The 25,450-nt window shown below is 38.0% G+C and overlaps 1 protein-coding gene across 3 annotated transcripts in view; it reads left to right on the top strand.

The window, feature by feature from the left end:
• Positions 1 to 25,450, top strand: part of LMBR1 (limb development membrane protein 1) — a 180,989-nt gene that overhangs the window by 47,052 nt on the left and 108,487 nt on the right. For all 3 annotated transcript variants that reach the window (XM_026479220.4, XM_057304482.1, XM_026479222.4), the window contains exons 3-4: positions 710 to 749; positions 7,529 to 7,668. In XM_026479220.4, coding sequence (XP_026335005.1) covers positions 710 to 749; positions 7,529 to 7,668 — 180 coding nt within the window. The remainder of the gene's footprint in view (positions 1 to 709; positions 750 to 7,528; positions 7,669 to 25,450) is intronic.

Here is a 25,450-nt window from a genome sequence, read left to right as displayed (position 1 = left end):
TCATACTTTCTTTAGCTGGAAATTTATGTGAGAGGACAAAGAGAAGGCTAGCAGCCATGAGAGAGAGGAAGAGGGAGGTGAGTGAGTGTAGGAGCAGAGGGCATCTGCTACTTGTAAAAGATACAAAACTTAGTACTTTTCTGTCTGTAACTTGAACAATAATTATGAAGTATTGAGGCAGTGGTATCTAAATGGTTTAGACTGGTCCAAGAGAATCTTCCTTATTACCATTAATAATGACAAACTCAAATTTTAGAAAAGTATATGAGTTTTAAGATTATGACTTCTAATTTTATAGTAAAGATTTTTGTTGGATATTATCAACTAAAAAATTTTATTCATTAGCAATTATGATTTCATTTATATTGTATGACAGTGGTCCTAAGGTTCTACTAAGTTTTATTTTCTTGAGCAATAGTATTTGGAAAATAGTTGGAATATTTGAAAATTTCAATTTACATGTAATAGTTTTTTGTTAATCAGGATTTTGGTTAATCAACACTCTAACTACATTCTATCCTATGTAATTCTATCCTATGTAATGAGATTTAAATTTGGATCCATGTTGAAATAAATACAGTGCTTTTTGAAAATCAGTTCTTTTCAATAATTACTTCTTTAAATTTCTGTTTTTGTTTATATTTTCTAATAAATTAATGAAACATTTTATTGAAGATTAAAAAAATTAATGCCTTAACCATTTTTACAGATGAACAAGAAGACGAAGATGCCATAGTCAACAGGATTTCGTATGTATTTTAAAATTCATTTGTTCTGTTTCTAATTTTGATGTCATAAATTCTTCAAATTTGATTTGCACCTTTGGGCATAAATGTGGAAAAAATTCACCTGAATATTACAATGCTTTTATCGATATTAACCCTATCTTTATGAACACGTATAAACAAATATAAAGTTGACTCTTGAACACCATGGGGGTTAGGAACGCTGGCCCTGCACATTTTGAAATTGTGTATAATTTTTGACTTAACCAGAACTTAACTACTAATAGCCTATTATTGACTGGAAGTCTTACTGATAACATAAACAGTTGATTAATACATATTTTATATGTTATGTGTATTATATACTGTATTCTTACAATAAAGTAGCTAGAGAAAACACTGTTAAGAAAATTATAAGGGAGAAAAATACATTTGCAGTACTGTACTATATTTATTAAAAAAAATTCACTTATAAGTGGCCCTGTGCATTTCTAAGCCATATTGTTCAAGGATCAGCTGTACATGGAAAAATGAGGATTGACCATCTCCTGTTAAAATTTGCTTATTTGAGGAGCTGACAATTTTACCTTCAGAGGTTTTAACCAGGAGGTGGGCTTATGGTTGGGAAAGTTGCTGGGCCATAAGAAAGAAAACTCTTGGCTGTTTAATGGTCTGCTGAGAAGACTGGGACAGTCTTGGAATAGGGAATAGACATCTGTTCTAGGTGATTGAACATCTCCCTGCTTGCAGCAGGGAGATGGACTCAGATGGTTCTTTAGGTTCCCTGTAGCTCTCTTTCTGCTTGTATATGCTGATGATATATGATTGATGTACTCTTTAATTTTTTTTGAGGTATCAAACTGGATGGGAAGCAGTGAGTTTCTTTCTGTGAGATTTTGCTTGACTAAAATTTGAAACCACACAGATACAACTACATTGGAGAGGTTTTTATTCCAGGATTCTTTTTGATTGATACTTGAAAATTTTTTGGCATAGTCCTGAATTTATAGAAAAGTTAGAAATATAACAAAAAAGAGCCTTTTGCCCCAGAACTGTTTGAGAAGTTGCTGACTTGGTTCTCCATTTCCTCAGGGTACTTTTGTATATAATGCCTATAGACAGTATGTTCTCCTGTGTATTTGCCATACAACCGTCAAAATAATGAAATTGATGCTGTACCACTCATGCCCCATTCAGATTGTCCCAGTTGTCCCATTCATGTCCTTTGTTGCAGAAGGACCCCGTTCAGAATCACACATGCCTGTATTTGTTATGTACCTTTAGTTGCCTTCAGACTGAAACCCTTCTTCAGTAGTTTCTTGACTTCCCTAACCTTGATACTTCTGAAGATTACAGGATTTGTTTCTTCACGATTAGTGTCAGATTGTTCATCTTTTGCCTGGGGTGGAGAGGAAGTGAGGGAAAGGGAGAAAGGCTGCCTGTACTTATGCAGACATACATGGATACTCTCATGTACTCTGGGATATTCCTCAGCCATAAAAAGGAATAAGGTACTAACACGTCCTACAACATGTAGGAACCTCGAAAACATCATGCTAAGTGAAAGAAACCAGACACGAAAGGTCACATAGTGTATGATTCCATTTATGAGAAATATCCAGATAGGTAAGTCCATCAATGTCATATTGATGGTTACCAGGGACTGAGGGGAGGGCAGAATGGGGAGCAACTGCTTAATGAATACAAGGTTTTATTTTGGGGTAACGAAATGTTCTGGAACTAGAAAGTGGTGGTGTTTGTGCAACACTGTGACTACACTAAATACCACTAAATTGTTCACTTTAAAATGGTTAATTTTATGTTATGTGAATTTCACTTCAATAAAAAAATACTTTCAGCCGAGAAGTGACTTTAAAAGGGCTGATTCGATTCATGGCTGAACAGTGAATATAAATGGACCTTGTTTTACTAGATTTGGTAACTTAAATTATTTTAAATGGCCTAGGGAAAACATCTGTAACTTTATACTGGGAATTCTTGGTCTGTGGGTTTAAAATTTAGGCCCATTACTTGATTTAAATTTATAGGATTAGGGGTTGTAGTTTTATTCCTAACACCATGACATTTGTGAAAATTCTTAAGTGATTTATTGTTTTTCTCTGTCTAAATTACTGTATAAATTCTCTGTCTAAATAATTCACTTACCTCAAAAAGCTTCACACACTGAAGTAAAGGGCAGATATAATTCCCAGTGAAATCCTCTAGGGATGAAGTAAGTACCTGTGAGATGTGTGCCATTCTCCTGTCTGTTTAGTCTGTGCCCCACTTTTGGTGGTAAATCTATGTACGTGCATTTGTGGATCAGTCATTTACCAACAGACCAGAACACATCACTTAGGCTTTACCCTGTGGTGTATTCTATGAAACAGTGGCTGTGCCTCGTTTCCTTGTGAGGAGGCATAGGAGTCCTGACCTCCCCTTCTGCTTTCACCAGTTCTGCTGCCATTACTCTTACGGCGGGTCTGAGGGCTTTGGGTTCTCCTGGCAGGTGGTTCCTGCATCAGGTGACTGGAGCTGACATCCCCTTCCTGTGGGCAGGTGGGTGTGCACTTAAAGACCAGAGAGGGAGCAGGGGGGAGGGCACCTGAGAGAATCAGGGTTAGTCTCTTCCCTCCCCCCTTTGCCCAGTGATCACCCTTTAGCTTTCACTGCCTTTTCCCCCCCTCGTGTGATAGAATGAGTGAGAAGGGAAGAGGAATGCAGATCTGGGTTCAAATTCCGAACTCAAGATTAACTTGAGGTCAGAAGAGATTGAGAAACAAAGATTTATTTTCTCTGTTTGTGAAGGAGAGCTGCCACTTACTCTGTCGTGCTGTTGTGTGGATTAAATCACATCTGCAAAATAATCCAGTGTTGGTGCTGGTGCACAGTACGTGGGAATTCAGGGTTGCCTCCCTTCTCTCCACCATCTTTCCTTGTCTTCCCTCCTCCACCGAAGAGGAGGAAGTGGAAGGATAGGTCTGCTGAATAAGGAGAAAAAAGGGAAAGAGCTCAGACAAGTTCTTAAGTGTAGTGATTGGCAACACTACCTGGCCACTTGAACCAGGGATCTCCACAACTGGCTCAGCACCCATGTCAAATGGGAAGCATATTTTTTGGCCTTTTCTCACCTCCCGTTAGACCCACGTTTGCTTTCTCCTTTGCTCCTTTGTTCTGTTCTCTGTTTGTATCTACTTGTGCCCCCAAATTAACTTTGCAACCAAAAACTACATTTTCTGAGAGCTACTTTTGGCTAGTTAGTTGATTTGATTTGGATTTAAGTTATTGATATAAAAATAGAATGCCTAACTGATGAAACTTTTTGAGCCTTTGCAGGTGAGGGGAGGGTTTCCCATTGCAGGAGGTAGGCCTAGCATAAGGTATCAGAGCCCCGGGGGTGATCTGGTATGGGCTCTCAGGGTCTGAGAGGAGGGAGAGAATTTTCCCTGCAGTGGGAAATCCTGACATGGAGTGTCAGCTTGAGGAGATCATGAGGGGTACCCATATGTGTTCAGGGATGCTCTGTTACAGGGAGTCAGAGGTTGGGGAGGGCATCCATGCAGGATGACAGAGCCCAAGTAGGCTGAGGAGTGTGTTCCCAGAGGGATGGCCTGGCATAGGTATCAGAGATTGGGGAGGGGGTAGGGAAGTCCAGAATGGGGAGTCACCTGAGCAGGAAGATGCTTCTGCACGGGGTGGGAGTGTCAGATCATTTCCAGGGGATTGGTCCATTAAAGGTGATGGGAGCCATTTGCGGTTAGGGGAAAGGGAGAAAAATGAAAATGAACAGGGTTGTTGCATTGCAATTGGACTTGCAAGTGGACTATCAGTGTGGACTCATGGTTTTCAATATAAAGTTATTGCACCAGATCTAGATGTAAAGGTGGGTGCATGTAAGTGTGCATATGTACATGTACGCATAGTGTATACTTGCGTTCCTTGCCTGTCCACTGGGTGCATGACACCCCAGTAGCAATGAGTATATTTAACACCAGATCTGTGCTTCTAAATACAATTTTCCACTAATAGGAACCAGGTTTCATTGGGGGAGAAGCTGACTGCAGGGATAAGGGAGGGGAAGTTCCAGGCTCATTTTATACATGTGGTACTGCCAGAATGCAAGCAAGTGCTCCAAGAGCTATGGGGTGCATGTCAAAAAGACTCAGAAGCCTTCAAGGGCTTTCACAACAATCAGGGACAATCTCAGTGTCTGGAGAAAGATTGTAATGGATCATACACAGAATAAAATAGAAAAATCTTGAGTCCATACTGATAGGAATCAGTAAATGAATAAACTTTTTGAGAAGGAACAGGGTATTTTTCCTAGTTTCAAACTTAGCTTCCCGCAAAATACTTATTAATTAGAAGGGAAAAGAGTGATGTTAAAGAGCCCTGGCAGACACCATCCTGACCAGTGGTCAGTCAGAATGTGACCAGCAATGGGGTGGACAGAAGTTCTAGGCCACCTGGTAGCCTGCAAAGAAAAGTGTGAGGCATTGCTTCTGCGATGCTCCCGCCTCGTGGACATGACACAAGGCTGGGCCAAAGTGGAGTTCCCTAATTCCCTGCCAGTGTTCTCCAGCTGCGGCCTTCTCCATCACAGGCAATACCAGCTCCACCATTCCCATTCTCAGGCTAAAAACTCAGAGTAGGCCTTGAGCCTTCTCTGCTCCCACCCCCAGGAAGTCTTGTGGCTTCTGTCCTCAGAGTCTGCTCCATTTCAGAAGACAACATTTGTGAAACGTGACTTTAATCTGAGGGGCACTTCAGTATGTCTGTAAGCTATGACCACTGCTGCCCTTTTTCGACTTGACTCAGGGCCTTACCTTAGGGACCCCTTGCCAGCATTGACCTGCATTGCATTGGCCTTTTCTGAGTAGTGGGTGCTCACGGGCAGTGTGAGAGAGTGGCAGCATCTTGTCTGTATATCCAGAGCCCAGTCACAGTACCTGAAATGCAGTGGATTCTGGAAGTGTTTTGTTGAGAGTTGGCATTATAGTTATGGTGACCAAACATTCAGGCTTTTCTGGATCGTTCATGATTTCAAATACTTTACCTATTTGCCCTTATAAGCTTAGGTTTTTGTCAGATTACAGGTCCCAGTTTTTGATTTGGAAACTGTGGTTGGCATTCTTGCTGTTTATGTGGTCAGTCACGTGTGAGCTGAGAGGAGAGGGCTTGACTACTGAGAGGAGTGTGGAGAGTCGTGCTCAGGGTGCTTCACAGGGCAAATGACATAAAGGGGACCTTAGGGACAGAGCTGACTGTGCCCCGGAGCGCGGAGCCATGAAACGCATTGAGGTTTGGTGTACGAGAAGGCTGGGTACATCGCACTGTATGCGGGAGTCTGTCATGGTGAGAGGAGCCTAGCGCATGTACTAGAATAGCTGTGCAGGACCTAGAATGGCAAGCTTGTGGGTTTAATCCTACTTTTAGCATTGGAAGGAAGAAATGGTAGTGATTGGGATAACTTCCTCACTTGACTTGCAAGGACAAAACCAGAGAACCATGCTTCAGGCCCCTGGCTGTAGTTGCCAGAGTTGGCAGTGGACCTGGGTGGACATTTTCCCAGTGCTTTTCCCAGGAAACATGCCCACTCAGCAAAACAGCTTCTAAGCCTTTTTCTGTGTCTGATTTGAGTTGTATTTTTGGTATGTATAATATGGTCTGCATTTAAACCTTATCAATGATTTACTGGACAGAGGTTTCATGGTTGCTTTGGCTTTTAAGTAGGAAAACACTTCTGTTGGTTGCCACAAGATGGCATCGGTCTCAAAGTTACTCTAGCGGATGTGTATTTCAAGCATTTAGTATGTCTTTTTTTTTCTTACACCTTCTTACATTTGTTTTCATGTTCTTCCTATGTTGACTTTAATGGGATGGCTATTAAGGTTCCATCTCTAATGTTGGTGAGGCTTTCTTTTCCTTTGCCTTTTTAGTCTTTTTTTTAAAAATTAGATACAAAATTTTAAACATTTAGGACATGTGTAACTGAGAAAATGAAAACACCTTAGAATCTCATTCTCCTGTGGGGTTGTTTTATATTATGCTGGGCTTTTTTTTTGAACCTCTATTTTCCTGTGTGTATAAATGCATTTTTTTGAGGGGGCGGGGAAGCATGTTTTCTTTTTATTGTCCATCCTTTTTCAGTTTTTTTCTTTTTTACGTAGTTTATTTTAGACATCTTTCTGTATTAGTATTTATTAGCAATATCTGATTTTTAAAAATGACAAAATAGTGTTTTAAGTACTGTTTAATAGTAGAATATTGTTTAATATTTCCCTGCTGTTTCCTAGTATAATTTATTTTGCTTTACCCGTTTTAAGAGGTAGCTGGCTTTGTTGTTTTTTTCTCTTGAAATAACCAATTTGAATTGATTTGTTTTTTATACTGTTTTCACAAGTTTTTTTTTTATCTGAATCAGTTTTTGCATTGCTGTTAGGATGTATTTGCCAAAGTTGTTAATTAAATGCAATTATGAAATAATCAAATTTAAAAGAGGAAAGAGACTATGGCTTATTCTTTGTAAAATGTGCAAAGTACTCTGTCTTCTATATGTGATTCTTCTAGCGCCTGCTTGTTCGAGTTAATGACCTTTATCACAGAGTGAGGAGTTTTAGAGTACACCTAATTGAACTTCTAGTATCATACATATATCATTTGAGTCCCAACTACGCATATTTAATAAAAATCTTATGTAACTTTTTTGGTTTAAAAGATTTAAGACTTTTTATCCTTTTTGAATTTCTACTGTATTTCTTGCCTTTTCCAATTGCTGATGACAATGATCTCTTCTCTTCCAGGTTGTTTTTGAGCACGTTCACTCTGGCAGTTTCCGCTGGGGCTGTTTTGCTTTTACCCTTTTCAATAATCAGCAATGAAATCCTGCTTTCTTTTCCTCAAAACTACTATATTCAGTGGCTAAATGGCTCCCTGATTCATGGTTAGTATATATTGCTTAATATAATCACAATGAATGTTTTCTTTTTTTACTGCACTGTATTTTTAGATTTGCCTTTTCTTAATTTCCTTCATAATTTGCATCTTCCTCCAATAAACCATGAGTCCGTCATAAAATCAGAAAACCAGATTTTACTTACTATTCCTATTCTTAGTTGTGAAAGGCTTTTCTGTTTTACTTAATGAAGAAGCAGTCTTTATACTTAACAATGATTTTGATATATAAGTTCTCATTTGAATATTTAGTAAGAGAATTTTGGTTTATCTGGATATGTCAAAAGAACTCAACCTTCATTTAAGTCCTAAAAATAGTAGCCATAGTTTTCTACTTCATTTATTTTCTGTTAGTTACTTTTGTCATTTAAGAATGTCTAATTGAAGGGGAAAAGCTCTTTTGTCAAGTACAAACTTTAAAATTAATGTGGTTAAAAAAGTGACTTACTTACTGTGGGCAACATGGTATAATGCTTGGAGGCCAAATAGACCTGCATTCCAATCTTGACTATGCCATTTTCTAGAAATTTTTAGTGAGGTATGATCTTTTAATTTTAATTTATAAAATATATTACAAGATCTAATATATAGATCTTTTTTATATGTTTCATTGTCCTTCCCCCCTTTATTCTTATTGAATTGTGATTTCTTTGTATGTGAAACACATCAGCTTTTTATTAGATTTTTGTAAATATATTCTAGTTATTTTTCTTTTCTTTTCTTTTTTTTTTTTTTTTAAGATTTTATTTATTTATTCGACAGAGAGAGACAGCCAGCGAGAGAGGGAACACAAGCAGGGGGAGTGGGAGAGGAAGAAGCAGGCTCATAGCGGAAGAGCCTGATGTGGGACTCGATCCCGTAACGCCGGGATCACGCCCTGAGCCGAAGGCAGACGCTCAACCGCTGTGCCACCCAGGCGCCCCTAGTTATTTTTCTTTTTAACTTGATTTGCTTTTTTGACTGACAGAATTATTAACATTTGTATGTTATCCAGTGTCCAGTCTTTTTTCTTCCTTTGGTTTCTCTAATTGTTTTGTGTTTAGAAGATCCTTTCCCTTCCTGAGATGTGACAGATACCCCTTCCCCCCCTCATTTTCTAAAGATGATTTTGTTTGTGCATAACTCTTTAATTCATCTAGAATTTATACAGACAACTACCTTTTCTCTCAGTCCTTTGTGTTTAAGGAAATGCTACATTTGTTGTAGAATATTTGGGAAGCAATATACGGTGAAGAAAATTAATGTTACCTACAATCCTACAACCCCAGAGCTATTGTGAATATTGTGGCCTGTAGCCTTCAGTAAGGTGTGTTCCTTTGGATGCATAACCAGATGGAAACCTTCATGGCCTCACTGATAATTTGTATTTTCCTAAATCAACATACAAGGGGGAGGTTTCCATGCCATTAACTACATTTCTGTGTAATTTACAGTATTGCCTGGAGCTGTTATAAGCATGGATTGTTCCCAATTTTTTTTTTTTAAAGATTTTATTTATCTATTTGACAGAGATAGAGACAGCCAGCGAGAGAGGGAACACAAGCAGGGGGAGTGGGAGAGGAAGAAGCAGGCTCCTAGCGGAGGAGCCTGATGTGGATCTCGATCCTGATGTGGGTCTCGATCCCATAATGCCGGGATCACGCCCTGAGCCGAAGGCAGACGCTTAACCGGTGTGCCACCCAGGTGCCCCCCCAGTTTTTTAATTAAAAAGGCTCCAGTGTACATCTTTACAAATAAATATTTGTCCTTAGGATAAATTTCTGTAATTCACTTTCTGGGTAAGTGCACTTTAAAAGTTTTGAGAAGATATTTCCTGATTCCGAAAAGCTGTGTGAATTCCACTAGTGGTTTCACTTTCACTGGTGGGATAGGGGAGGGGCTCCTCTTCCCAGAATGCATCTTCATCAACTGTGGGTGGTACTTAAAACCTGCCAGTTCAAGGGGCACCTGGGTGGCACAGTTGGTTAAGTGTCTGACTCTTGGTTTCTGCTCAGGTCATGATCTCAGAGTCTTGAGATTGAATCCTGCATCAGGTTCCATGCTCAGTACAGTCCACTTGGATTCTCTCTCTCTGCCCCTTCCCCACCAATAAGTCTTAAAAAAAAAAGTTCCAATTCAAAAACATGAAACATTTCCCCTCTTAAATGTACATTTCTTTAATTACTAGTAAGGGTAAACATTTACAAAACATACTCAGAGGTCATTCATGGTTATTTTTTTGTAAATTGCCTACCTATGTTTCCTTTGCCCATTTTTACAGTGTTTTTCCCCCTCTTTCTTTTTTTTAATTAAATTTTTAATTCCTGTTAGTTAACATACAGTGTAATATTAGTATCAGGTGTACAGTGTAGTGATTCAGCACGTCCATCCACCACCCGGTGCTCATCATCACAGGTGCCCTCCTTCATCCCCATCACCTATCTCACTCATCCCCCACCACTCCATCCCCTTTGGTAACCACCAGTTTGTTTTCTGTAGTTAAGAGTCTGTTTCCGGGTTTGCCCCTCTCTGTTTTGTCTGTTTGCTCATTTGTTTTGTTTCTTAAATTGCACATATGAGTGAAATCATAGGGTATTTGTCTTTTCTGGCTGACTTATTTCTCCTAGCATTATACTCTCACTCCATCCGTGTTGTTGCAAATGGCAGGATTTCATTCCTTTTTACACTTGCAGTGTTTTTTTTTTTAAGTAATTAGTTGTCTATCAGAGGTTAATTGCAAACATTTTCCTCCCATTTGTCCTTTAATACTGCTTAAACAGTTTTTTTGACATGAAAAATTTTAACGGTTTAATCACATATTTGAATCTGGCCTTTGTAGTTTCTATTGTGCTTGAAAGTAGAAACAAATGGAGTCATGATGCTCTGAAGACCAAATGAATTCAGTAAAATTAGGACTAATTATTAACTGAATAAAAAGAAATTACTCCATTTTTTTTGCTTAGCAATTGAAAAAAGCTCAAATAAGCAAACTGAAATTGATACAAAAAATAAATCCTCTACTGAAAAGTCAGCTGTTGTGAAAGGCAGGAAACAACCTGGAAAGTAATGGCTATGAGTGTTTTGGTGAGTTATTTTAGATGACATGTTATTTGTTATTAAAAATACTTGAATAATATATAATTTAGAAAATGGTTTTTACATGTATTGTCTAAAATGTTTGAGGAAGACTGTTTAGCATGGTTCCCCTTGGCTCTAGCTTTCTGTAAAGCTGTGGGTACTATGGCACATACATTTTGCAGGGTTGGGCTCCAGGTGTTTTTACCAGCAGTGCAGGTGGTCTCAAGCTGGGCTAACCAGTATGACAGGTGAACTGGCCTTTGTTTCCAGTTTTACTAAGTAGAAATTTCATGCTATACTTAATGACCACGTACTCTAAATCAAGGCTATTTCTAATATTCTGTTTCTGGACTGGAAGTAAGAGCTAAAACATGACATGCCCTATATCTGGAGGCCTTAACTCTGGAAGTAAATATATTCGTTTAATTGGTAGTCTTTCTCATTATAATATAAGGTGTGTAAGCTCAAATATTTTGTTTATAAATTAGGGCTTAGAACAATGATTCCCACATAGCGATTGCCTAATAAACGTGTTGAATGCATATGTAATAAACAATAATTTTGAACTCCAGTAACCCATATCATCTGAAAGGTGGGGAACTAGAAGAAGAACCTTTTATTTATTTATTTATTTTTTAAAAGATTTTATTTATTTGACAGAGACACAGCGAGAGAGGGAACACAAGCAGGGGGAGTGGGAGAGGGAGAAGCAGGCTTCCTGCTGAGCAGGGAGCCCGATGCGGGGCTCGATCCCAGGACCCTAGGATCATGACCTGAGCCGAAGGCAGATGCTTAATGACTGAGCCACCCAGGCGCCCCAGGAAGAACCTTTTAAATGATGTTACTGCTTCTAAATGTACTCTTAGGAATAGGTTTCAGGAGGCCTGGGATATAAGCCCTGGAAAGTTTCCTTGAGGGTTTTATGACCCCTGGCTTTGTTTCTGCTAAATCTTTGGTAGGTCTGTATCCTTTGTTGCATGTAGTGAATTTCATAAATCTTTAAATTCATTTTTCTCTTCTAAATTCATAGCTTTCTTTAACTTTGTTGATGACATTCGAGGGAGTGCTTATTATTAGTCCCTTAGATTGTCTTGGGGTTGAAGATTTGTCATCCTTAGACATTCTTGCTTCTTGGCTTTTAAAAAATCATTAATGGGGCCAAATTATGGTAATACTGAGATATGCCCTGATGCATGTCCTGTGTTCTAGACACACACTTCCTTACCTCCATTGTGGTGGATCAGTCCAGTTTCCCCTTGGTGGTCAGAGCTCCCTTCCTTGCTGGTTGATTGAGAGGCATGAGGACCCAAAGTGCTGAACTTGCAGTTCAGTGGAATCATTGTTGTGTCTCCTGGTGGAAACGTTCCTCTCTTTGGAGCTAGAACCTCTAACCTAGCAGCACTAGTTCCTAAGGTTATAGGAACAGGAGGCAGAAAGTTTGCTAGTGGGTCAGTAGGGATAATAATGAGTGCTACCTTTCCCATTTCTACCCCTCAATTCCTGGACCTGTGAACCCTAGCTATGGGAGAAATACCACCATATACTGAATACAGATTCAGGGTGAAACAACCTCCTAGAGACCTTTCTTCAGCCTGCAAGGTATTGCCACCTAGCTGGCACCGTAACTGAGTCTTCAGAAGGACATTCCAGTATTCTATCAAACCACCTGCTTCAGGATTGTGGGAAGCGTGAATGACCAGTGAATCCCAAGGGCATGGGCCCATTGTTCTTCTGCTGTGAAGTATTTCCTAGATCAGAAGCACTGCTGTGATGATGGTGGGCAAGGCATTCTGAAAGTCCATAGATAGTAGTTTTGGCAGAAGCTTTGTGTTCAAGGTGAATCTGTACCCAGAGTAAGTGTCTGTTCCCGTAAGGACAAAATGCTGCCCTTTCCATGATGGGAGTGGCCCATTTCAGTGAACCCACCACCAGGTAGCTGGCTAATCTCCCCTGGGAATGGTGCCATATTGAGGTCTCAGTGTTGGTTTTTGGTGCTGGCGGTTAGGCATGCAGTGGTAGCCATAGACAGGTGAGTCTGAGGAGTATAAGTGCACATTGTTGAGCCCGTACATAATCTCCACCCTGCCATCATGGCTACTTATTTATGAGTCCATTGGATTGTGACAGGGGTGGCTGGGGAAAGAAGCTGACTAATATCTGTGAAACAGGTAGTCCTATCCACTTGATTATTAAACTCCTCCTTTGCCAAGGTCCCCTTTTGATGAGGAGACACATGGGACAGGAATATCTTCACATTTTTTTTTTTCCTATTCAGAGAGTACTATCTGTATACCTCTGCCCCAAATTTCCTTGTTACCAGTTTTCCAGTCATGTTTCTTCCTGACCACCTAACCAAATCACTGGACACAACCCATGAATTTATAATTACATGTCTGGATATTTCTCCCAAGCAAATGAATAACCAGGGGCATTGGGGGGATTTTCCTTCACTGCTGTCCTTCAGGGATGTCCCAGAGGGGCTCTAGGGCTGCAGCTGTCCACTCTGGCTGGTGTCGTGCAGAACCGTCTGTAAACCAGGTTTGAGTCTTTTCTTCCCTCTGTCAGCTGATTGTAGGGAACTCCCTATGAGGCCCTAGGTGCAAGTTGGGGGAGAGAAGTAGTAGGGCAGGAGTGAAGACCATGAGTATTTGGTCCACTTGTTCATGTAACTTACTTGTACCTTCAGGGCCTGCTTGGGCCTGATCATGTATATACCACTACCATTTGATGATGGAGTGTTGCTGTTGCATGTCTGATGTTACGGCTCGGTGGGTCAGATAACACCCTGTTCATGATGGGCCGCTCCAGTCACATGGTAACTTGGTGGCACGTGATCAAGTGTTCAGTCTCTTTTAAGGCCCAGTAACAGGCCAAGATCTGTTACCTAAAAGAGAGTTGTTACCTGTGCAGGGCTGTCCTTCAGGTATGTCCCAGAAGGGCTGTAGTGCTGTAGGGCTTTGCTCTAAAGTCCTAAGGGCCTGTGCTGTGATCCACCTGCCAAAGGCTCCAAACAGCAGCCCTGTTTGCCGTGGACACTTCAGGCACCATTGGATTTGTGGATCAAATGGCCTGAGTGTCAGAGCAGCTTGTGCAGCCGCCTGTACTTGTTGCAGAACCTTCTTTTGTTCTGGACCCTGCTGTAAACGGGCAGCTCTGGGGGTCACTTGGTAAATGAGCTGGAATAACACTCCAGAGGAAGAATATGAGGAATATGTTACCTTCAAAATCCCAAGAAGCCCATGGACATTGTGCCTCTCTTGGTTGTAGAAAAAGCCAGATTCAGCAACTAATGCTTCACCTGAGAAGAGAGATCTCCACGTGCCCCACACCACTAGACCCCTAGAAATTTCACTGTGATAGAGGGCCCCTGAATTATTCTTGGATTTATTCTCTACCCTCTGACATGAAAATGTCTTACCAATAACTTTAGAGTACTTGCTACTTCTCACTCACTAGATCCAGTCAGCACAATGTCATCATTAGAATGGGCCACTGTGACATTTTGTGAAAGGGAAAGGCAATCAAGATTCCTGCGAATTAAATTATAACGTAAGGGCTGAAGAGTTGGAGTGCCCCTGAAGTAAGACAGTGAGGGTGCTTTGCTGGACTTGTAGCTGAAAGTAAACTTCTTCCGGTGGGCCTTATGGACAGAGATGGAGACAGAGGCCGCTGTCACATCAGGAGTCACATACCAGGTACCAGGGTGTGTGTTAATTTACTCAAGCAGTGAAACCCCATCTGGAACAGCAGCTGCAGCCGGTGTCACCACCTAGTGAGGCTTATCATAAGCCACTGTCATTGTCCTAAGGTCTGTCTATTTTGGGGATGTAGGAGTCACCACTTCTGTGTCTTTCAAGCCCTTGATGGTGGTGCTAATCTCTGCATTTCCTTTGGGGATGTGGTATGAATTTTAGTTTACTATTTTCCTATTTAGAGGCAATTCTGGGGGTTTCCACTTGGCGTTTCCCACTGTAATAGCCCTTACTATACAGGTCAGGGGACCAGAGTAGGGATTCTGTTAGCTGTGAAGTGTATCCGTTCCTTATACATTCTGGCACTGAGGATGTGACCATAGATCGGGTTTACAGACCAGCTGTGACACATGTGAGACCTGAGCTAACATTCTGTTGACCAGCTGACCTCCATAAGCCCTTGCTCTGACTGGTGGGCCACTGTGATGTTTTGAGTCTCCTAGAATTAGTATCAGTTCAGAGCCAGTGTTTAGTAGTCCCTGAAAAGTCTGATGATTTCCTTTACCCCAGTGCAGTTACATCATCCACATTCATTTGTCAATCATATATCGTCTTGTAACACTTATGAGATTTTCCTGAGTTGTTATTTGTCTTTTTTTGTTAAGCCTTTTGTGAATTTATGCCAAATTCTTTGAGGTCTCAGAATATGTCTGAAATTCTCTTAATCTCCCATCGATCACTGCTCCAGTACTTTCACACTGAAATTGTCCAATAAAGATTCATTGTTGAGTGAATAAAAGTTATTTATTGTGTCATTAGGAATACCTTGGTAAAAAAAAGAACTTAATTTGAAAAGAAATTTAATGGCTTATCCTATAAAATTGTCAGTGGATGGTTTTGATTGCTTGTGCCTTTAGTGTGTAAATCACATGGATTAGGCCAACGTATGTATTGAGAATGCTTTGGTATGTATAAATATATTTAATTTGAATTAAATACAGTGTCTGGATTTTGGGCACATGGATTTGAGATGTCACATGTTAACAAGATTACGTTAGAATGCCACTTCACTTCTGTGGGCCAGAATTTAGTAGCATAAATAATTAAGATACTAACCTTAGTTCTAAATCTGTATCATGTAGCAAGATGTATCTCTGTCTACAATGGGAAAATGATTAAAATAGCTTGAAAAATGTGATATACAAAAATGATATTGGAGCTGGAATGAAGCAGAATGGTAATCCTCTGGTCATTGGCAGTTTTAGCCCAGGGTCTTTGTCACTTGTCAGCTGGATGCTGTGAGGTGTGTCCCATCACTCACTCAGTGTGGGTATGACATGCTGGCAACTGTAGTTACCGTAGGATGGTACAAAGAGAGCAGAGAAGACAAATTAAAATGGTAGCTAAAATTTGTATTGTCATTTTTATTGTTAAAATTGGAAAAGGGTAAAAAATGGATAGAAAAAAGAAAGTATTTATTTGTATTCACTTTCTTTGTATCTTGTTAAAAACTTAGCAGAAAAATATGAAACTCTTCAGTTCCGTAAGTTGAAAACAAGTGCTTAATGGGTTTTCCTTTCAGGGTGATAGACATGTTTTGGAGTGAGATGGTGGTAGTGGTAGCATGACTTGTGAATGCACTAAATGCATTGAATTACTCCCTTTAAAATGGTAATTTTATGTAAGATGAGATTAAAATTAAAATAAAAACTAAACAGGAATAAATCTTTGGAAGGTAGGAGAATGATGGAGTTAAGTTGTAGCCTTAAATAAAGTCAGGAAATAATTCTTCAGGTTTTGAGGTATTCCCCCACTGGGGGCCAATTTTTGCTAAGTTGTCCATAATCACTTATGAAACGGAGACACACGTTTATAACATGATTGCCTAGTTGACGTTTACTCTGTTAAAAGATAACCACCATGAACCTCACTAGTCTTTTGAAGGTATGGGTGTTTTATTTTGATTTTTCAACAGGAATAGACAATATGCTGTTGTGGATATAATGAAGGAACAATACAAAATCCATCTTTATTTTATCCATTTTCAAGTCCCCCAGAAGATTAAAAAAATCAGACTTCTAGATTATAAGCAATCAAACTTAAAAAAAAAGAAAAAGAACTATTACATCTACTTACGTATAAATATTAAATCAAAAGTCAGTCCTTCATAAAGTTTAATACACCATTATTAGTTAAATGTTACTAGTAGTTTCTAATTAAGTGGTCTTAATAGTCATTTGTCATAATATGCATCACTGTAGTTACTGGATGTTAATGGAGGTATTGTTTATAATACTAAAAATAAAACACTCTAAGTGTCAAAGTAAGAAATTTGCTTAATTGAATTTTGGTGGATCCTAACAGTGGAGTGCTTTTTTGGTCATTACAGATGATGATGTAGAAGAGTATTTGTTGATAGCGAAAGATGTTGAAAAACATGTTTTTCTCTGGGTGGTAGGATTAATTACAGGATTTAAAAAATTTTTTGGTGCTTGTATAACATTTCTACAATGGACATGTGTTACTTTTTTGTTACAAGAAGAAAGTTATATTAAGGTAAAAAATTTCACAACTCATTGCTAAAATTGTTCTTTATTTTTTGTTTTTCTTCTAATAGAAGCTGTTCTAATTCTGAGGTTCAGACAATACTTACTGTGCAAAAGCAAGCTTGTCTTTCTCTAAGGCTTCTGCTTTCTTGGTAGAATTTTTTTATTACATAACTCATTTTTTGACAATTGCGTTAGAGCCTCAATTCCACTGAAATACTGATTTTAACTTAGATTTGTCATTTTGGAAATTACTGAATATGGCTGAACTCTGATTAATTTTCTGTTTTAAATTCATGAAGTTTTTGGTCTATGTGATGAAAAGTGATAGATATTTGCTTCATAGTATTGTATGTCGAATTTTGGAATATTTTGTGACTCCAGCAGATGGAGCTAGAAGTTAATGCATCCTATGGTGATCCGGCAATTCAGTTTGGTTTGGTTTGAAAGGAAGTATTCTAGGATTAGTAAATAACCTTTGTTTAAGTTCAGATACATCTTTGGGGGATAGTCATAGGACATCTTTCAGAGAGGTTGTCACCGATACTGATTTAGACAAACTACAAGGTTTTTGAATTTTTTGTGTTATATTGAAGGATTCTAGCTATATTGAAGTAATTTTAGTTATATTTGAAGTAATTTATTGAAGTTTTTGGCTTATATAGACGTAATTTAGCTATATCGAAGTAATTTTAGTGTTTTGAAGTAGAGAAATTTGATTAATATTTTTATTTTATAAATTAATATGTAGTCATAGGTAATATATATTAGTCCTAATTTAATGTTAGGTAAGTTTCATCAAAATTACAGAATAATTCTTAAGGGATATTTATGTATGTATGTCTGATATATGTTTATAAAATGCTGAAAACTTAGTCTTACAGAATTGTCAAGAATATAATTACTACTTAGAAATATATAATAGATTATATTACTTTTCTCTATATTAGATGTTTTTCTCATAATAACTTTAACTTATATATGATAGATTTAATAATTAAATTAGCATAAGCTAAGCCTGAAACTTTCACATTTACTTACTCTGGTAAATAAACTTAATTTTTTGCATTTAATTATTTAGACTTTGAATAAAAACTTGTTATTTATGTAGATGATTATCCTGTTAAGACAAGACTATCAACTCTCAAATTGTTTGTGTTAAGTGGATATTTCTTGCAAAAATACAGTGGAGGTTCTGTATCATATTATATCCATTTCTACAGTTGTGGTTGTCAAAATCAGTAGTAGTAATGTTGAGCCTCCTGGGGCAGTTGGGGGAAATAAAAAAATTTTAAAATTTTATATATACACACACACGTATGTATTATATATACACACGTATATAGCATACATATATGGACATATATACACACATATATTACACATATATAAAGTTCAGTATGTAAAAGTGTAGGCACCGAATTTCATGTCAAACTAAATGAGCTGGTATTCAGAATCTTTGTGATCATACTCATCATTTTCTTCACTTGTTCTGCAGACATTGCTGCTTGTTGGTATCTGTTGATATAGATTTCTTTATTTAGCTTTTCATAACTATCTTCATTTTTAAGTGTGTGGGTTAGTCAGAGCAGATACTTTTTCTGACTTGTGAGCTTTTGCCCAAGGCAGAGTTTTATTTCTTAACTTTTGATTTTCAGAGAAAAATTGGTAGCTTTCCCTGTGTGAAAGGGGACATTTATGATCAGAAGGATGAATTCTGGAAGTATGTATATTTGTAGCTCAAGAACAATAAAAAAGTCCCCTTCTGTGCTACGAATGATAGTTGTTTCAAATTATAGAAAGTAATAAAGTTTTCCCTCTGTTATAAAAGTATATAGATTTTAAGCATTCAGGGGTTTATATTCATGGTGGCAGCTATTTGAGAACAAGCTTTGAGCTCCCTGCTAAGTGGTAATCTGTGATTTGGCTGAAACTGGGATTTGAACTGTGTAGTCAGTGAGGCTGGTAAATAGAGTGAATGGCATGGCTGATGAGAAGCCCAGCATTTTGCTGGGAGATTACCTAACTGGGATTTGGAGAATTTTGAGTTTCACAACGAGGTTTAAATATGTTTCATGTTTTTTAAAGGTCTTTATTTGCTCCTTATAGAAAACTTATAATATGTAGAAAAGTAGGAAGAAAATCATCCATAATTTTAGTACATTCACATCGTGAGTAATTTGGTGTATTTCTTTGCAGTTTACTTTCTGTATCTATTTTTGGTCATTGTTGTTTTTATATATTTTTAATGTCGTGTATACAGGTTTTTGTTTTATAAGCTTTTTGGGGTGTAATTAATGAGAATACTTTAAAAAAAATTTTTTTTAAAGATTTTATTTGAGAGAGCAAGCGTGAGAGAGCATGAGCTGGGGGAGGGGCAGAGGAAGAGGGAGAAGCAGATTCCCCGCTGAGCAGGGAGACTTGGGGCTCCATCCCAGGACCCCAGGATCATGACCTGAGCCAAAGGCTGAGCCGCCCAGGCGCCCCTTATGAGAATAATTCTTTGGGAAAGGTTGAGAGCTAATTTTAGCTGTAACTCACTTTCTTGTCTTTATCTGGTCAAATTGCTGGTGTGCATTAGAATTTTTCAGTTGTTTGGATCATTTGCATTATTTTGAGATGGCTGGCGGGAGGCACTGACATTTGTTGAGTATTTGCTATGCTATTTCTCTTCTGTTCTTTATGAGAGCCCTATGAGTTAAATTAGAGCCTGTTTGATATATGAGGAAACAGAGTTGAAGTTCCTTTTCTAGCTCATATATAGCTGATAGATGCAAACTTAGGCTGGTCAGATATAAAGTGCCACTCACTCAGACATCTGCCATCAGGAATTTTAGGCCTTTGAAATCATGAATAGTGTGAATGCCTTGTTTTGTTAGGGGACATTATAGCACACAAAGTACATATCGTACATTCAATGTTTTATCGAAGTTGGATTTGTTAAAACCTTTCTGTATTTGGTGTTTTCAGAAAGCTTGGGTGTATATGTGCTCACATATAAACACAGTAGAAGTGCTGATTTTGTTTCAGTGTCTTACAAACTGATCAGAAGCTCAACTAATTTTGTTTCACACAGATGGATAGAATTAATAAGCTGTCATATTCCCAGTTTAAACATTTCCTTTAGTGAAATCTTATTAAACTGATGGCTTTTTTCAGCAGATGATATTAACAAAATTAAAAATATTGTGCTTTTTTCATCCAGAATGTTAAGTGTGAGATCCATACAGTAGTGCAGAAAGAGCAAGAGATCTTGGATCTAATTCCTTGTCTATCATTTGTAAGTTATGGAATTTGTGTGGCATTTATTTAACATCTTTTAAAAAAAGAGTTTGGTTTCTGAGTGAATTAAACAAGGGATCTCAAAGTTCTTTTCTGCTCCAAAATTCTGTGTTTCCTTGTTATTCTTGGTGCATTAAAATAAAAGTAAACTTTTGCTTATTTTGAACAAATCTTAATTTCAGAATCTTACAAATGTATGTCTACCCTGCTTAAGTGTTTTGTTAAAGTGTTTTGTTATTTAGACCATTAGAAACAGGAAGAGAGGTCCTTTTAATTTAAAGCAATTCTTTGAGAAGGTATAAAACTAGTACTTTTTTTCTAAGTGTTTTTTTTTTCCTTTCAGAGTGTAAATTGAAAGTAGCAGGTATTGAATAGTATAATAGGAACTTAACAAAGTGAGGCTTTGCAATGATTTCATTATGTTTAATATGTTTTTAGGACACTATCTTTTTTTAAAAAAATATTTATTTATGGAGAGAGAGAGCGAGTGAGAGCACATGAGCAGGGGGAGTGGCAAGCAGAGGGAGAAGCAGACTCGCCACTGAGCAGGGAGCCCAATGCAATGTGGGGCTTGGTCCCAGGACCCTGGGATCATGACCTGAGCTGGAGGTAGACACTTACTGACTGAGCCATCCAGGCACCCCTAGGACACTATCATTTGATTAGAGTGCACTTTCTAAATGTATCAAAGAGTATAATGGGCAGGGTATAGAAAAGGGAGAAAAAAGAATAAGCTTGATGGTTTCGTGAAGTATCCTAGAGGCCCACTGTAGAATGTGTACTGGAGCAGTTATATTTTAGGAATTTCAGGCAAGAGAGTAAAGAGAATGGGTATTTTACAATAGGGAACAATTTTGTCTAGTAAGAGAAAACAAAGACATAGGAGTTGAGGTTTAGGCTTTATTGAGTTGTGTGTTGAAACAATTTAAAAAAGGGGCAAGGACATCAATAAGTTTTTGGGAAGTCATCTTCAAACGGTGGGTAACTACAGGTTAAAAAAACAGTTTTTTAAAGATTAGCAAATTCATGAGGACAGTGAGTAAAGAATGAGTGATCTGCTATGGTGTTTTATGTTCAGAGCATTCCCTCTGTTTATTGTTTTATCCAAAACTAAGGCTCAGGTATGAAGTAAAAAAAATTGAGAAAATCAGTATTCAAGTTTAAAAGCTACATATAGTCTGGCCAAGATGAAGTAAGATAGAGTGTATATACCCTCTCATCTAAAACAACTAAGTTTTCAAGAAAACATAGGCACTGAAGAATAGCAGTTCAGGGTATGAGTCCTGCAACTGCTTGAGGGTGCTGCTGGGAAGATTGGGGTGCAGGCTATGGTTGCAGGGGCAGGTGGCTGGAGGTTCTGGGCAGAGTACTAGACAGGAGAGAGTTACACAGAGAAACATCTTGTTTTACAGATGGATAGAATTAATGGACTATCCAGTTCTCAGTTTAGACATTTCTCTTTGTAAGGTCTTATTAAACTGATGTTCTTATGGGGGGGGGGAGCTGAAATGAAAGTTTTTATGAGGTTGCATTCCTTATTGGAGGCTCTGGGGAAGAATTTGCTTCCAGGGTCATTCAGGTTATTGGCTGAATTTGGTTCTTTGTGGCTGTAAGACTGAAGCCCTCCATTTCCTTGCCAGGTGCTGGTCTTTGTCCTAGAGGCTGCCCACCTCTTATGTTTTTCATGTGACCCTCTCCAGCAGAAGTGGGTTGAGTTGCTCCCTGATTTACCCTGGTAGGTTTCACCCACCTGGCTAATCTAAGATGATCTCTCTGTCTCCCTATATTAAGGTTCATAACCTTAAGGATTGTATCTGCAGTCTTTTTGGCATGTGTCTTGGGTTGAATAATGGTCCTCTTTCCTGCCCACCCTTCTCCCCCCATTCAGGTCCACCTAGGACCTCAGAATGTGGCCGTCTTTGGAAATAATGTCTTTGCAGATGTAATTAGTTAAGATAAGGTCACACTGGGTTAGGGTGGGCCCTAATTTAATTACTAGTATTTTTATAAGAAGATAAAACAGAGACACAGACACACTCGAAAAAGGCCATGTGAAGACATAGGTAGATTTGGAGAGATGCATCTGTAAGAACTAGGAATGCAGCTACCAGTAAGAGATAAGGAAGGATTCTTGCCTAGAGCCTTCAGAAGGGATATGGCCCTACTGATATCTTGATTTTGGACTTACAGCCTCCAGAACTGTGAAAGAACAAATTTCTGTTGTGGGAAGCTATCCAGTTTGTGGTACTTTGTTAGAACAGCCCTAGAATACTAATATACCATGTAATGTAACATATTCACAGATTCCAGGGATTAAGATATGGACATCTTTGGGGGTTCACTCTGCCTACCTTGAGTCTACAGCTGAGTACAAAACAGGAAAGTATAATGCATAATGAGGAGAAAAATAAGTCACAACTGACATAATTGACACAGATTCAGAATTGGTAGATAAGAATGTTTTCATGAGGTTGCATTCCTTATTGAAGGCTCTGGGGAAGAATTTGCTTCCAGGCTCATTCAGGTTATTGGCTGAATTTTGTGGTAAAATGTTAAAGTTTTATTATAGAAGTCTTTTAAAAAGATAATTGGGAGCCTGGGTGGCTCAGTTGGTTAGCGTCTGCCTTCAGCTGAGGTCATGATCCCAGGGTCCTGGAATTGAACCCTGCAATGGGCTCCCTCCTCAGCGGGGAGCCTGCTTCTCCCTCTCCCCCACATGTGCTCTCTCTCTCTTGCTCTGTGTCTCAAATAAATAAAATCTTTAAAAAAATAAAAAGATAACTGGCTGCTTAAAAAATAGTAACAATATAACATATATAGTAAAATGCATGACAACAATAGCACAAAGGCAGAAGGAAAGAAATGGAAATACACTATTGGAAGATTATTATGCTGTACATGAAGAATTATATCACTTGAAAGCAGATCGTGATGAGTTAAGGTGTATGTGATAAAACTGCAAGTAACCCTAAAATAGCTCAACAAGGAGATATAGTCAATAAGCAACTGTAAGAAATAAAATGGAATCATAAAAGTTAGTTAATCCAAAGGAGCACAGAAAAAGAAGAAAAAGGGAAGAAAAATGAGACAAATAGAAAACAAAGAGCAAATCAATAGACTTAAACCTGACTATATCAATAAACATCAGTGGTCTAAAAGTTCCAATTAAAAGACAGAGATTGGGGCACCTGGTTGGCTCAGTCAGAAGAGCATGTAACTCTTGATCTTAGGGTTGTGAATTCAAGCCCCACATTGGGTGTAGAGATTACTTAAAAATAAACAAATAAATAAACTTAAAAAAAAAGGCAGAGATTATCACGTTGAATAAAAAGGAAAGATTCAAGTATATGCTGCCTACAGTAAACCCATTTTAAATGTACAGACACAAGTAAGTTTAGAGCAAGAGAAGAAGAAAGCTGGAATAGGTATATTATTATTAGAAAAGGGTACGGATTTTGCCAGGCATAAATAAGATCATTTCATAATGATGAAGGACTTAATTCATCAAAACATTATAAACATTTATCTACCTAATAAGTAGCTATTAAATACATGAAGCAAAAACTTATAGAAATGAAAGGATTAATAGTCAAAATCACAGTTCTATGCAGATTTATCAATATCTTCTTTTTAATAATTGATAGAACAAATTAAGAAAATTAACAAGATAGAAGATTTGAATAGCATTCTTAACTAATTTGGCCTAATTAGTATTTATAGATCACTCTGCCTGACAGTAGTAGAATATACATTCTTTTAGTACACTTGGTACATTTACCAAGAGAGACCATATTCTGTGCCATAAAATAAGTATCAATACTTTTAGAAGAATTTAAGTCACACAAGATATGTTATCTAATGAAACTAAATGGGAAACTAGTAACAGAAACATATTTAGAAAATCCCTCAATTATTTGGTAATGAAATAACTAATAGGTCAAAGAAGAAATTATAATTAATTTTTTTGAAGATTTTATTTATTTATTCGACAGGATGGAGACAGCCAGCGAGAGAGGGAACACAAGCAGGGGGAGTGGGAGAGGAAGAAGCAGGCTCATAGCGGAGGAGCCTGATGTGGGGCTCGATCCCACAATGCCGGGATCACACCCTGAGCCGAAGGCAGACGCTTAACCGCTGTGCCACCCAGGCGCCCCTCAAAGAAAAAATTAGAAGGGAAATTTGAAAGTACGTTTAACTAAATGAAAACAAAAATAAAACATTTGAAAATTTTTAACACTAAAATGCCTGTTTTAGAAAAGAAAAAGGGTCTGAAATCAGTGCCCACAATTTCCACCTTAAGAAAACAGGAAGAAAAGAGCAGATGAATACCAAATTAAAAAGATTGGAAATAAAAAAAAAGATAAGAGGAGAAATCAGTGAAATAGAAAACAGAGAAAATACAGAGAAAGTGAGAAGATCAATCAAATTGATAAAGTTGCAGCCAGGTTGATTAGCAAAAAAAAAAAAAAAAGAGAAGACACCAATTACCAATATCTGGAATGAAGGAGATGGCATCACTGTGGATTCTCCAGGTATTAAAAGCATAATTAGTGCACATTGTGCTACCTTTATGCCAATACAACACCTTAAAGAAATGGAAAAATTTGAAAGGCAAAAACTACTAAAGTCTCTCAGACATTGTAGAAATGTTACAGATGTTCTCACAAATAAACCTGTAGGCCAAGAAGATTTTACTGTCAGTTCTACCAAATATTTAAGGAAGAAGTAATACCAGTTCGTGTAGACTCTTTCAGAAAATTGGAAATGAAGGAAAACTTCCTAATTCATGGTGCCTAGCATTATCCTGATTCCAGAACCAGACAGACATTACATGAAAAGAAAATTACAGACCAGTTTCCGTCAGGAACATATATGCATAAATTCTAAACAAAATTTAACAAATCCAATACAATTTATAAGAAGGATAATACATTATGACTTTCGAAAAATCAGTGAATATAATTAACGATATTCAAACCCTAAAAAAGGAAAGTCACCACAATACATGCAGGAAAAAAAAGCAGAAGAAAAATTCAGCATCCATTCTTGATTAAATCTCTGAGCAAACTATGTATGAAAGGGAATTTCTTCATCCTAATAAAGAGCATCTGTAAAAACCCTACAGGTAACACTGAACTTAATGAAAGACTGAATGCTTTTCCCTACAAATAGAAACAGGGCAAGGATATCCCCT

The sequence above is a fragment of the Ursus arctos genome, unplaced genomic scaffold (assembly GCF_023065955.2).
Source record: "Ursus arctos isolate Adak ecotype North America unplaced genomic scaffold, UrsArc2.0 scaffold_3, whole genome shotgun sequence".
Taxonomy (NCBI): Eukaryota; Metazoa; Chordata; class Mammalia; order Carnivora; family Ursidae; genus Ursus; species Ursus arctos.
The sequence above is the reverse complement of the archived record's forward strand: the minus strand, read 5'-3'. Positions and strand labels throughout refer to the sequence as shown.